This window comes from Micropterus salmoides, unplaced genomic scaffold (genome assembly GCF_014851395.1).
Source record: "Micropterus salmoides isolate LMB-PRFRI ecotype aquatic unplaced genomic scaffold, ASM1485139v1 Ms_hic_scaffold_15, whole genome shotgun sequence".
Taxonomy (NCBI): Eukaryota; Metazoa; Chordata; class Actinopteri; order Centrarchiformes; family Centrarchidae; genus Micropterus; species Micropterus salmoides.
The window spans coordinates 12,220,178-12,234,896 of NW_024040596.1; the positions used below are offsets into that span (position 1 = coordinate 12,220,178).

The 14,719-nt window shown below is 40.3% G+C and overlaps 3 protein-coding genes across 6 annotated transcripts; 2 read left to right on the forward strand and 1 right to left on the reverse strand.

Moving 5' to 3' along the window:
• Positions 1-115: 115 nt before the first annotated feature.
• ercc1 (excision repair cross-complementation group 1) lies at positions 116-5,356 on the forward strand. Its single transcript, XM_038720334.1, has 9 exons — positions 116-285; positions 504-923; positions 1,140-1,243; positions 1,446-1,545; positions 3,001-3,077; positions 3,326-3,425; positions 3,638-3,709; positions 4,908-4,976; positions 5,057-5,356. The coding sequence occupies exons 1-9, from the start codon at positions 226-228 to the stop codon at positions 5,117-5,119; spliced, it is 1,065 nt and encodes a 354-aa protein (XP_038576262.1). The 5' UTR covers positions 116-225; the 3' UTR covers positions 5,120-5,356.
• A 320-nt stretch (positions 5,357-5,676) lies between these two features.
• prmt2 (protein arginine methyltransferase 2) lies at positions 5,677-12,644 on the forward strand. Of its 4 annotated transcripts, XM_038720338.1 has the most exons (10): positions 5,677-5,752; positions 5,849-5,976; positions 6,079-6,273; positions 7,493-7,675; positions 9,474-9,638; positions 9,813-9,988; positions 11,136-11,265; positions 11,410-11,546; positions 11,802-11,976; positions 12,188-12,644. In XM_038720338.1, exons 2-10 carry the CDS (start codon positions 5,890-5,892, stop codon positions 12,218-12,220), a joined length of 1,281 nt encoding a protein of 426 aa, XP_038576266.1. In that variant the 5' UTR covers positions 5,677-5,752; positions 5,849-5,889; the 3' UTR covers positions 12,221-12,644. The 4 variants fall into 4 exon arrangements, 3 of the variants coding, with proteins under 3 accessions (XP_038576266.1, XP_038576265.1, XP_038576267.1); XR_005444638.1 differs by lacking the exon at positions 5,677-5,752 and having other exon boundaries at positions 5,759-5,976; positions 11,802-12,049; XM_038720337.1 differs by lacking the exon at positions 5,677-5,752 and having other exon boundaries at positions 5,759-5,976.
• On the reverse strand, positions 12,045-14,716 carry LOC119903996 (zinc finger protein 239). The gene is made up of 2 exons (XM_038720340.1): positions 14,580-14,716; positions 12,045-14,206 (listed from the first exon to the last, which is right to left on the reverse strand). The coding sequence occupies exon 2, from the start codon at positions 14,140-14,142 to the stop codon at positions 13,114-13,116; it is 1,029 nt and encodes a 342-aa protein (XP_038576268.1). The 5' UTR covers positions 14,143-14,206; positions 14,580-14,716; the 3' UTR covers positions 12,045-13,113.
• Between the last annotated feature and the right edge of the window lie 3 nt (positions 14,717-14,719).

Below are 14,719 nucleotides of genomic sequence, written 5' to 3' on the forward strand. Positions count from 1 at the left end.
ACAGGGCTATAATGTGTACCAGCTTTGTTTGTTTGTTCATATCATAGACTGTATATAAAAATATATGTGGTTCATCTGGTGCTTTTATTCTGAAGGATTCAGGTCGGAAGTTGTAGTGTAGTTGCTGTAAACTGTCTGTAGTTAGAGGATAGTGAGTAACGTTACAACAAGTCTCACTATTCAGTGGCATGTGTTTACTGATAAAGTCCTCATCAGTTAAAAAACATGAAAAAGAGGTTTAACATCAACCTGGACGACTCTGCTTTCACCAAAAAGACAACACCGGTCAGTTTGTTTTCTATCTTCGGCGGCTAGGAGTTAGCTAGCTTGCTAACTTTCCAACTGGTAGCAACAATTTTCAAATCCTTTTTTAAAATAATATACCATCTGCGCAACACAGAGTTCTGGTCAGAATAGCTTGCTGGAACGTGAGTGTTTGTTCTACCTTATTCATTTAATAATTTTCTAGACTCAAACAGGATTTCTGTGTGATTGTATTTCAGCTAAAGCCGCAGTTTCAGCCGTCATCCAAAGGAGGACAAAACGCCTCAACTTCATCTTCAGCAAAGTGCGCATCTGAGCCCGTGGACCAGCTCTTGTCATATGCAGAATATATCGTCCAGAGTAAAAGTAATGTGGCTGCTCCTCCTCAGAGAGCGGGCCCCTCCACAAAACTCAGGACTGAAGGTGATGGAGTTACAAATGTGAAGCAATCAGTGTCGTCTGCTCCAGGAGGATGTGAAACGGCTCAGGACTGTCCTGAAGGGACTGAAGGTGGATCTGGAGGGGTTAAGAGGAGTGAGGAGACACAGGTGGCTGGCACAGACCAAAAAGAGGGGAACTGTCAAAGGTCAGATCAGAGCCTCAGCCTGGGTCCAAAACCTGTGGGATCTGGGAGCAGCATTATTGTCAGTCCTCGACAGGTATGTTTGTGCAAGAAATCGGCAACTGTCTCCATCCAGTCATCTATCCATTCTCTGCACATTCTTGTTTGCATTCACGGTCACTATGCAAGGTAAATTAGTTTGGTGATACTTCTCTGGATGGTGGCATCAGGCTCTCAAGTTGTTGTTTTTTATCAGCATAGAATAGTGCACAATGGTTGGTATCATATCACATGTTTGTTTTTATTTATTCAGAGGGGAAATCCCATTCTGAAGTTTGTGAGGAGTGTCCCTTGGGAGTTTGGGGATGTTGTACCAGACTATGTCCTAGGCCAGACAACTTGTGCTCTATTCCTCAGGTAGGGTTAACTCAAGAATAGTGTGTCTTTACAAACGGTGTAAGCTTTTTTTTCAGGCTGTCATACACAATCATTTATTTTTAGCACTAAAAAATTTTTTAGTGCTAGTGCTAATAGTGGCTGTGTCCTTTATTTCATATGTTCTTTTTTCCCTGTGTGTGTTTTGTTTTGCCGTGATGTTGGTTTTGGGCCTATCTTAAAGTCTGAGGTATCACAATCTCAATCCAAACTATATCCACGACCGTCTCAAGCTGCTTGGACAGACTTTCACCCTGCGAGTGTTACTGGTACAAGTAGATGTGGTAAGTAAAAAAACTCAAATGTCAAGAATGTACTTTCACATTGACCTTTTTAATTCAGTCAACATCCTCAGGCTCACACAGCTGAAACATTTTGTGAACCATATTGTTTTGACTACTGCAAGAATTGAGGTTAATACTATATTTATCATACTTTGCACTTAGGGAAGTCCAGACCCAATCTTTAAGATCATTTGCAAGCTGTCCTAAGCATTCCTATGGTACTTTATTTAATATGAGTACCTATTTCTAACAAAGTACTTTTACAGTGTTTCGTTATACATAATTAATACACCCTTGCATTAAATACTCAGTTATAAATGAATAATGTAATTAATTCATTAACTTCAATGTTCCATTTATTAGTCCATCTCAATTAATTTAGCTCCTGTTTTAACATTTAAAATATTTAACTGTTAGGTAGGGCTGAAAAATTAATCGAAATTGTAATATTGCCTACTGCAATTTTCAGGTGCAGTATTTTTTAAAGGAAAAATGTGTGTCAAAATACTATTTTAAATGTAATATTGTCGTGCTGCAGAGATGTCCTGGCCTACACATCATATTCTACAGGCTTAAGAAAATATCTTTGTTTGGTACAGATCTTTGCGATAATCACATCCTAAATGTTTAATTTGTTTTTCAATGAAAATGAGAATGATTGTGTAAAAAATTATCATTACCTCCAGTATCGCAAATCACATCACAATTGCAATATTAGTCAAAACAATCGCAATTACATATTTCTTAAAAATCTTTCAGCCCTAGTAGTTTCTAGGAGACTTAAAACCCCTTGGACACATCTGGCCAACTGTCCTGGTTGCTGTAACGACAGTCGTTACAGTCGTTAGGACTAACGACCCCACTGAGGTTAAATAGCTGAGTTTCCCTGCCAGTCAGTCAGAACTGAAGAAGTCCTTTGGATGAGGGACGAAACGTCTTCCAGTATCTTCAACCAAATCCAGTTGCCCTTGACTTTAACCTTCGTTGGATAACTATGACCTGGATGACTGAGAATCTTCATAGACATATAATAGCTTTTAGGTAGGTAATGTCATTTCTGTTTAAAGTGCTGACAAGGATTGGAAAGTTGTAATGTTATATTTAACAAAATGGAATAGATGAACACTAAACCATTAAAGGAGAGCTGCAAGCTCTCCGTGCAGAACGTTTAATTTGTCAGGTACGTCTTTCCTCAGTTGAATTAGTTTCGCTAACAGTGGTGTGATTGAAGTCTGATGTGTGCTGCTGGAGGCAGTTTCGGTACTGTATGTGGGGGAAAATATAAATGCCAGAGTAAATACTATGACAGATGACAAATACTAGTTACTGTATGAAAAAGATCTGCTTCAGAAAACGCTTTCGGCACATATCTATGTGCATCAAATCTATAGTTCCATTTATAAAACTTTAAGAATGAATGTATTTTTTCTCACTGACATTGGTTTGTCATCACAGAAAGATCCTCATCATGCGTTGAAGGAGCTGGCTCGCATCTGCATCATGGCAGACTGCACTCTCATTCTGGCTTGGAGGTAAGACCTGCAACAGATCGCCAAGAAGACTGGACACATAAAATACTCTAAATGTTTACTTCTCGATGTGCACATGTAGTCTGATATTTGATGCCATACTTCAAGCATCTAATTGTAAGTCATACGAGATGTTGTCTGTTGTTTTCTTTTTTGTCTGTTGATCAGGGAACATTGTGCCTGATAATTATCTAATGAATTAAAATAAATAAAAAAAGAAACCTAATAATTTCTTCATGTTGATTTGACAGTCCAGAGGAGGCAGGACGTTACCTGGAAACGTATAAGTCATATGAAAAGAAACCTGCAGACGTACTGAAGGAGCAAGTTGAAAAAGACTATCTTTCAAAGGTGTGTGGATTCACCCTTTTGTATTCAAAGATTGGGAAGTTCATTGCTATTTTTTGTGTGATCATTTTACCAATTTGAAAAAAATGATAGACGTTTGAGTGCAGCCACAGGGAATTTCAAGGACAATCTGCAATCAGAGTATTTGCCAAAGTCTTGCCGTGTTTTTCAGTGTTTGAACAATGCAATGTTGATTGGATTGGTTTGTTTTTAAGGTTACAGATTGCCTGACCACTGTGAAGTCTATAAACAAGACCGATGCTATTACCTTGCTGTCTACTTTCTCTGTGAGTACCACTAAAGCAAAAATTCATCCTATGATGATGATAATAATAATAATAATAAGATCATCAGTGTATACGCACATACATATCCACAGACATGGTTGTGTGAATTCTAATTTTTTTCTTTCATTTAGTGATGTTCTCAGAGGGGAAAGATCAGGGCTGGTATTTATCAAGCTTCTCAAAGTGCCATTTTAGTCTTAAGTGCTTAGAATTCATGAAATTTACTCCTACTTTTAAACTTAAGAATAAAAGCAAGTTATCAAATTTCTCAAAGCTAAGAATCACTCTTATTCTCCCAGTTATTTAAGACACCTCGAGAGGTCTCTCAAGGGGTTAGGAGTTGCCAGTAGGGCTTGTGATGGCACCGTTGAGACAGAGACATGCGGAGAGGAGAGGGAGAATTCTGACAACGCGCAGTTAATAAGACGGGGTCGGACCGCGCAGGCATAATCTTTGTCAGCGAGTTGGTGAGGGACGTCATCTCACCACTGACTTTACGCAGTAATGCGTTTTCAGTTAAATTGAAGGTGGTGATGACGCTTCGTTTATTTGCCACAGGACAAACGCAGCAATGCTGATGATTTTGGCCCGTCACAACCACAAATAAGCCGAATAGTCATGGAAACAATTTTAGCACTTACAGCTCCACACATTGTCACATGTTTCATCGACCCTGTAATCTGACAGAAGCAAACACAGTTCCTATAGCCGGCAATACAGGAGCGCATTTGATGGCGCTCATATAAAGAAACTATTTTTTATCTTTCATTTATTAATGTATAGGCCTATATCATAATGTATAATCTTGAAAATTCTTTATTGTTATTGTGTGTTGAATATAAACTCCTCTTAGGAATTTCACCATTCAATGTGAATTTATCTGAGAATATTCTTAAAGAAGGAAATCTTTAGTGATTGGTCCTTGGCGACATCGTCATCCAAAATCCTGTTTGTGGCACAGCAAAGTGTCGTAAATCAGCACTAAGACTGACACTTAAGATTTAGTCCTACACTTCACTCAAATTGGGGCTATGATGCTTGATAACTATCTTTTAAGCACAGCTTTGAGCCAAGAATGTTTTTACTCTTAAGTCAGTTCTTAGCATTGTTCTTATGAGTAATTCTGAGAAGCTTGACAAATACGGGCCCAGGTTAGTATACTGAGAAGGAATTTTGTGCTTTTTTTTTTTTTTTTCAGTCTGTAGAAGGAATCATCAGTGCCTCTAAGGAAGACTTGGTTCTCTGTCCAGGCCTTGGACCACAGAAAGTGAGTCAAATACATGTGCACCATATGAAGATAGAGTCTGTAGTTTTCCAGTTAACCATGTTGACATTTTGTGCTTGCAGGCAAAGCGACTCTATGATGTGCTGCATAAGCCCTTCCTCAAGTCAAAGACAAAAGACAGCTGAAATTTCTTATCAAGGATGTGTGACATGCTTCTGAAAAGAACTCTGAATTAAGTACTTATAATAATTAAAAATGTGTAAAATGTGACTTCTGACTAAGAATCAGCTGAGGGGTGTTTTTAAGAATTAATGATGTGAAATCTACAGGTGGAGCTGCACCCTGATTCTATGTTTTATTAAACTGTGGTGTGAAATTTGTTGATTGTTAAATTTTTTTAAATAAATATTTTGTAATATTGCTGTATAGTGTGTACATTCATTCTTTCTTGTTGTTACTTTGCTCTAAAAGAGAAACAATCAGGGAGTGCTAAAATGCTTTCTTATTCTCAAATCCTAGGGGAATATATGTAGAAAAAGAGATATAGTATACATGGATAGAGGCATAAAAAGAACATTGAAAGTTTCTTTATGCTTTACAATAACTCAATACTTGCTGTAAAATCGTATAAAATGCAGTGGGACACATTTTACGCTTACGTAATTTTACGCTTACGTAATGACGTAGAGAGTACGCATGCTGGTCATATTTTTGGACCGTTCATTTGCGCTCCATTTATAATTTTGGAATTTCCGACAGCACGTGAAGGCACGGTAATCATCTGACGTAAAAACAGGAAGTGTTCTGCGCTAGCTGAGGTGTTGTGATGTTTTTACCGCTCATTTCACAGTAGTACACCGATTTTCTTTATTTACCGTGTTGTCTCGTGAACAGATTTAACTTGTGTCCTGCAGGGAACCAAACAGCAGGTGAGTCAAAACAACTGCCGCCAGACATGCAGACAGAGAAAGAGGACGACGAAGATGCGTCTCCAGAAGAGTATGTTGCCTTGTCTAACTTCACAGGAAGTGGCAACGACCAGGTAAGAGACCCACACAGACGGAGAGACCGTGTAACTTAACACTTTCAGTGGAAAGTTGAAGGTTGGGTGGCTAGTGCTAACCGTGCTGTTTCTGTCCCGCAGCTTACTTTCAGCCGCGGGGATAGGCTGCTCGTGCACGCCAAGCCTTCATCAGAGTGGTGGTGGGCAGAGCTGGACGGGGTCACAGGTTATGCACCCGCCGACTACCTGCGACAGGATGCTGCTGAGGAGGAGGAGGACACCTCCCTGGAGGACCCATGGCAAGATGAAGAATACTTCGGCAGTTATGGGACACTGGTAAGAAACATTAAAGGGTCATTATGTTTTACATGTTACAACCTAATGATCTACAAATTGCACACTGACATTTCAAAGCATAACACAAGACTTAAGGTTGATTTGCAGCCCCCTAGTGAGCCATGCAATTTCAGGGTGGTAGCTAAAAACACCAACATGCAGGGACCTGAAACATACTTGCGTTAGGTAATCCATCACAATGAATAACTTTTTCTTTTCTCAGAGTTATGTTAACCTTGAGATGTAATGCAGTTGTTATAAGGCACTGCGTTTTGGTGGTGACTTTAAGGACAATTTCTTAGATTCAGAGAGCTGCAGAAATGCATCACATTCACAAGTGTTGGGAAATTAAACCCAGAATACATACGTGATTTAAATGCACCACCAGGAAGAAAACATCCAAACAGGCCCTGCTGTATTACAAGGAGGAAATTGTTAATTGTTTATTTGGATCTCCGTTGTTGTTACCTTGGTGACAACTACTCTTCCTGGGGTGGGAAATAAAGCTGTGATGGATCACCTCTCACATTTATTCATTTAGCTGACACTTTTATCCAAAGCGACTTACAATTGCTATACATGTAAGAGATCACACGCCTCTGGAGCAACTAGGTTAAGTGTCTTGCTCAGGGACATATCGGTGGACGTGTCACAGTGGGGAGTTGAACCCAGGTCTCTCACACCAAAGGCATGGGTCTTATCCACTCCTGCAATAAATTGAAATCTATGGCTCCAAAAGGACATGCTTGGAAAAATAATTGTCAGTTATTGTAACGTATTTGAGTTCATGGATTAAAAACTATGGATACCAAAACTGTTAAATATGTTAAATATGTATGAGAAATAAATAATGCATTATGAAATAAACATTGATATGGATAAAATAAGACAATAATGTAAACCACAAATTGTCTGTTTGTTTTGATTTCACTGTGGCATTTTTCTCAAGAACCATTTTTTTTTTCAAGTTAGGTTAAACTTTCTTGTCCCCGAAGGGAAATGTGGCTTGGGCGCACCGTGCATTGTTGTTTCATAACAAACACCACAAAAAACTTGTCATCTGTATTTGATATATAACACTTTGAGTCTCTGCCAATATCTTCTTGACAACAAGGTGTGTCATGATTTGTCCCATGTTACTGATATACTACTATGCATTGGCTGCTGCAAACCATATCAGTTGTTGTATTTTATTTCCTGTTTTTTTTTTATCCAACAGAGGCTTCACTTGGAGATGTTGTCAGATAAGAGTCGCACTGAGGCGTACCGGCAGGTCATTCTTAGCAATAGTGGTTCTCTGCAGAATAAGGTGGTGATGGACCTTGGCTGTGGGACTGGCATCATCAGCTTGTTCTGCGCTCAGCTGGCACAACCCTCAGTGGTAATGTCGACAGTATCACTGGTGGGGAAGCTACTCAAGCATTAATGCTCTTTCACACAACACACACAGAATGCTGGTTATGCCATCTGCAGTGTAGAGATAGTAGAGGAACTGACACCTTGTAGGACCATGGCCCAGATCCAGTCCCATTTTAGGGACTTCAGGTGCAGTTACGTTATAAATTCCACTTATGAAGAGAAATTAAGCTTCCTACCATTCCACAAGTTAAATTTGAGAAAGTTGTCTTATTGAAGTTTATTTATTAATTTTAAGGCATATCTTAACTTAAAATATACAGGAATCATATTGGAGTTTTCTATTCCGAAATAATAAGAGTACTTCTATAACATAAGTCCTATAACATTGTTGGACTTACGATGGATACAAAAAAACATTAGCCCTGAATCAGGGATATCGTCTTTTTTTAGTCCCCATCTTCTTCCTCCTTGTTAAAATGTGGTGCCTACATTACCCATAATGCAATATGACCACTCACAGTTCAGTCAGCAATTTGAGTCTGTTATGCTAGAAATAGCTAATGTAGCCTGGAGCTGCTAGCATCAAGCAGCGGGCTACACAGGTTTGGTAACATTACTTCTTTGTAACCAGATTTCTTTTGATTTTCAACTTGTAGTCTTTAGTCCCAACTACGGAAGCCCTAAGCGGCCATCTATTGAAATATTTTTTGTACTCCGTTTTCCCATGATAACGGGATCATTTTCTTGTGATCTCGAGATAACAAAACCGTAGTTAATTTAGTTTCTTATTGATAATTTCAGAGAGGTATCCAGTGTCACTGTTTAGCTCAGTTGGTAGAGCACAGCACTCATGATTGCGGGGTTGTGTTCGATCCACACTGAAGACCTATTTTTTTTTTTCTTTTTCATAATCCTCTTCAACAAACTTCTTATGAAGAGACTGTTTTACATGCTCACAATAAAGCACATGCTGGACTGTGCGCATCCTGGCGATTGGTCCACATCCATCATTCTCATTCAGGGGAATCCATTTAACTTTACACATTTCCCACTTTTTGGAACCTTTGAAATAGCTGTCGGGAAATGTGTGATTGGATTCCCCTGAATCTCTTCATAACAACTTTGTTGAAGGATGATAAAAAAACCGACAATCTTTGGATTATTAGTCCTGCACTTTACCAATTGAGCTAACCAGCGACACCATAAATGTCTTGGAAATTATCCTAAAGACCTGCCGACCCCTGTATTCGGCTATGGTGTGTTATCACAGGAAAACAACATTCGTTATCTCGAGATCACGAGAAAAGTATCCCATTATCATGGGAAAAAGGAGTAAAAAAATATTTGGCCACTTATTGCTTCCTACCCAACCAACATTTTAAAGACAATTTATCAGACACACACAGCTCTCTCTGGACCCACAAAGGGCCTTATACAATTTTTTCACCTGTAACCAGACTTTGATGTGTAAAGTCAGTGGAGTTGCCCTTTTAGGTATCAACAATTTGTCATCCTATCTGGCAGAAAAGTCCAATCTCTGGAATGTTTAAACCTGAAACGGTTTAAAATGACACCATATTTGCATTAATGTTAGATACAGCCAAAGTTCTGAGTTTATCTCAAATGACAACTAAATCACCAGCAAAAACATCCCAGAAATCAACAGAAATATGGTAAATCAGAAGAACAGAGTCTCTGTATAATATACTAAACTACTTAGTTTACTCATGGGTATACTGTATATTGAACCTTAGTGTAGCTATGCTCCCATCTGCTGGACAAGGAGTGTTGCTACATGGTATTAACAGCATGGGGTACAAAGCGTATATGTTGTATTATAGGTGTATGCTGTTGAGGCGAGCTCCATGGCAGAGCACACCAGACAGCTGGTGAAGCAGAACAGCTGTGAGGACGTGGTCACGGTCCTCCAGAGACGCGCTGAGGAGATTGAACTACCTGAGCAAGTGGACGTGCTGGTTTCCGAGTGGATGGGTAACTGCCTACTGGTAATAATGACACCACCACTACTGTTTGTAATAATATACCTTATTGTGTGAAGATGTTTTCTACGTTAGATGCCTTAGCATTAACATAGTTGTATAGGATCCAGTTTTTCTCTTCCAGTCCCATTCAGGTTTTAATGACACATCATGTTTCTGTCTCTCCTTCCTCTGATCTAGTTTGAGTTCATGGTGGAGTCTGTTCTGCTGGCCAGGGACCGCTGGCTTAGGGAAGGTGGTGTGATGTGGCCCTCATCTGCGGCCCTCACCCTGGTGCCGTGTCAGGCTGACAGCTATTATGCAGAGAAAATGGCCTTCTGGGAGCGGCCCTACGGCCTGGACTTCACTCCTCTTCAGTAAGGGCCATTGGTCAACTCTTCACATTGAACATTGTCCTGTCTCACTTTCTCAGTAGAAATATTCTCCAAAAAGATCAACTCAGATGTGAAGTTTTAAACATTTAGCATCGTAATCTGGTGCCAGGCAGTGATGCTGTTTTTGTGTATTAATTCACATTTGGTAGGTGACAGATATGTGTAACAATCCACACCCGTGAAACAGACATTTAACTTGAAGTACAATAAAACTCAAATGGGACATTTGTCATGTTGAGCATCAAATGTATTAATGTGTTTATCTGACAGAAGTACTTATTTCATGAGATGTTGACTCATTAATCAATTAACTCCTTTATTTTTAACATACTGTATGTCCCTCATTATGCTGATAGTAATTGTGTTTTCAAAATAGATCCAGTGTGACTGATCCACCAGCAGCTCAGGCAGCAACTAACTGGGGTATTTGTATTTCTGTAAGTTGCCCTCTGTTGCCCTGAACATAAAAATGGTGACCGTCTGACTGCAATGAAAGCTGACTTATGCAGCTAATTGGTATTTAACAATCATTAAAGGAAACAGTTGATCAAATGTACCCATGCACAAAGAGACCACAAAATTTCTGGTGAATCAGGCAAAAACACTGGAATTATGACATGCAGTAAAAGTCTCAAAAGATTGTGATGACATGTACCAAACACAGGAAAAGTGCATTAGTGAAGAACAGTTGTCATAGGACAACTAAAGGATTTTAAGATCAAGATGTTTGCTACGACGCTACAAACTGTGGCCTCATTTATTAAAATAATTTTAATTTTTTAAATTTTATTCATCTCTGACAACTCATACTCAACTCAATCCATATTTAGCCAATTGTGACTGCTATTAACAGTTGTTACTAAATGCATGAACAGGTATGTAATCTATACTGTTTGTCAATATTTCTGTTCCAATACAGAGTACATCACATACTGTATCGTTAAAATTACTATGGCATACACTCACAGAAACCCATAATGTCTACGTTCTGTCATCTATTTCTTCGTTGTCTTAAGTGTGCTTAGATTGTGTTTGTCCTTTTCTCCTGTTGAGTCATAGATAAGATCAAGAAAATATGTGGCAGCAGCCTAATCTCCTCATGGTGGTGAATAACATTTCTTCTATGCAGGCCTTTGGCACAGCAGGAGTTCTTCACCAAGCCCAAGTTCAGCCACCTCATTGAGCCCGATGACTGTCTCGCTGCCCCGTGTGATGTGATATGCCTGGACATGTACACTCTGCAAATCAAAGACCTGGAGGTACTGATATTTCCCGTATTAGAAATTGCTGCAACTATCACTGTCACAATAATGCCGAAATGCTGAAAAAAAAAGAAAGGATATTGCTCCACCTCATACATGTTGGATTTTGTAACTAATGGAGCACTCTGTTTCATTTCTCAGGAAATAAAGGGTCAGTTTCATTTTTATGTGGAAAGGTCTGCCGTTTTCCATGGATTCACCGCCTGGTTCACTGTTCATTTCGAGAGCCTGGAGACGGGAGGCGCAGCAGTGGAGCTAAACACCGGACCTAACTCTGAGTAAAAAAAACAAAACACTTCCTCTCTCTGTTGCTGTGCGGTTACAACGTGACAAAGGATATGAATTTATAATAATAATTATAATGAATAATAAACAGACAAATACTAATTTCAGTGACTTTTAGTACTTAGTATATCTCTGTGTGTTACAGACTGCAAATAATGTTGTAGTAGTCTGAAATTTTAGTGTCTAAAAAAAAAAAAAAAAAAGAAAAGTCAAAAACTTCAATATTAAGTAGACCCTTTTCTCTTCAGGCCGACACACTGGAAGCAGACTCTCTTCATGCTAGACAGACCCGTTAGTGTGTATGCTGGAGACTCGATCAGTGGAACCATTGTCTTGCGCAGGAACCCTGTCTGGAGACGCCACATGAACGTTACCCTGCACTGGAAAGTTTACTGCAGCACAGAGGAAACAGACAAGTGCCAGGCAAATGTCTAATCTTCACTTTACACTTTACAGTCTCCTTATCTGAGCGATGCATTGACGATTTCAAGTGGTGGTAGGCTTTTTTATTGTCAGTTATAGCATTGTTACATTTGTGAATCTCATGCAATGTGATAAACATTAACCTCCCAAGAGCCCTAACCTTTAACTTGTAAATGGCTTTCTTACACTTTTTTCCCCTCTCTGTCTATAGGTTGGGACAAAGACTTTCCCCATGTGGAGGTGACAGAATCTCCGTCAGCAGGGGAGATATGTAGAAAAACAACAATAATAAATCTTCTGTTGAGCTTTATGGTCAGCGAGGTATCGGCTGTGAGCTGCTTCTGACCTGGAATAGAATGGAAAGTTTGACTGACGCGTTGTAGTGAATGTTAAGTCAAAAGAGGCTCATCTGGCAGGATACGTAGTCCTACAGTGTCAAGCCAGGTAAGCACAGGCTGCCAGGTGATAACAGCACAATATAAACCATGTTTTAAGAGCAGATTAACAGAGAAATTTCACGCTAACAATGAACTGTGGAGAATTACAGAAAAAGGGGCTTTATAGAAGACGGTTGTGTTGACAATGGTTGGTAACTGAAACAACAAATTGTTTTTGACAGATGTCTGTAGCCTCTAGGTGCAACAAAATAAATGGTTCAGTTCTCCACATTGTGCTTTTCAGTTTATTTTTACACTTAAGTGCATATTGTGAGTGCTATAAATGCCAGTAGGCTTGTATGGCGTCAACATATAAACCATGAATTATAATGGTTATTTCGTAATTTTCTGTTCAAAGATTAGAGTGAACAATGTAGGCCACTGAAATGTTACAGCCCTATGAGCTAACATTTGCATAAAAAAACATTGTAGTACTTTCACAATAGCATTATTCAAAATAAAATAACTGTACAATCAGTAAACTCATGTTGTTAATAAATCACACAATAACCCCGTTTTGGGAGTTATTTCACTACAACGTTGCTTTGTCCCTTTCGCCGACATTTTGTAAACTTTTCATTTGTTTTCATTGGTTACAGGTGAGATTTTTTTTTTGGAAAACGACATTGACATGACACACACTTTCCCGCGTTTGTTGTTTTATGAAACATTTTTGTGTCAGTGGGGGCACCGCTCTTGGTCACTGCTCCGTTTTTATCTTTGCTTTTGCTCTGGAGCGTGTGTTGACCTCAGAGGAAAAAGACTGAGTGGGTAAGGATTCAGAAGAAGAAGCCCTGGAAAGTGGGACGAACAGGGGAGGCTTAACAACTTTGTCTTTACCCTCATTGTTTTTATCCCTTTTCTGCATCAAATGTTTATCACAGTGCTTCACAAACGTATCCAGTTTGACAAAGGTCTTGTTGCACACTTTGCAGTGATAAGGCCGCTGTCCTTTGTTGAGGCGAATGTGCAGCCTGATGTATGATGATCGTACAAAGGTGCGGCAGCAGACCCCACACTTCAGATCCTCTGGGCTACCTGGTGTCTTCTGGGGCGGTTTGACTAGTGGTGTGGGCTCTGGTTTGGCCTGCCCAGATGACTTTTCAGCCTTGTGAGAGAGCAGGAGCGACAGGGAGCGAAACCCCTCGCCGCATTGCTCACACTTGTACGGCCGCTCCCCTGTGTGTATTCGAACATGTGCCAGAAGCCCGGCCTTCTGTGTGAACGACTTGTCACAGTAGGTGCACTTGAAGGGCTTCTCGCCTGTGTGGAGCCGGCGGTGGGTCTTCAGATGTGAGGCACGGCCGAAGGTCTTGCCACACTCTGGGCATTTAAACGGCCTGTCCCCGCTGTGGATTATCTTGTGTGCCATCAGGTGGGAGGACTGATGGAAGTACTTGCCACAGGTGCTACATCTGAACTTCCTCTCCTTGTTGTGAGAGGCCAGGTGAAGGGTCAGGTGGGCGGAGGAAATGAAGGTTTTGGAGCACAGGCTACAGCTGTGTGGGTCCAGACGCATGCGCCGGTGTGGACGTCGACCATTAGGGAGGCTGGTGCCCACCTGGCAGGATGGACATTTGGAAGGACGGTCTACCTTGTGCACATGCTGCTGTTTAAGAGAGGCTAAAGAGCTGGTTGAGTCAGAGTCGGGTTGTGATAGTCTGAAAGTGCATCCGCATTCTGAGCAGAGCCCAGTCTCTTGGCTTTGATCACTGGTTTTATCCAGCATGGTGCTATCTACAAGCAGAGTGGGAGGGGACGGCTTTCCATTTTTTGACACATCATAGGGACATCTGCAAGTGATAAACACAAAATGCTTCTTATGCTTCACAGTGGTGTAGCAGAGAGTAGACATGCACTATGCAATGCATGTCCGTGTCATCAGCGTTTACTATTAAAATAAAGGTTAAATCACGGGTTATCTTTTTGTTAGGTCCTCATTACTGACGCTGTGCATCAGTGCGCGACAGTACTGTAGCTCATCTGATTAACACATGGGTTAATCGCCGAATAGGTAGACCATAGCGGGGCATGCAAATGTAAAATCAGAAATAAACTAGCTTAACGTTACTTAGCAAGCCGCTCAACTGTATTGTAGGCCTTGTTTAGCCCTAAACGTGAAGTTACGTGAGGATGGGAGTATTAGCACACAAACATGTTACATACCGTCTTCAATCTCCCTAAGAAAATGCGTATGTGGTGGTAATTATCTTGCAAGCGCAGTTATCACATCTTAGTAACGGCCAGATAAACAACAAGGAGATCGCGTTTCATCTCCTGCGTTCCTGGAAGAAGCTGCCCGGTTT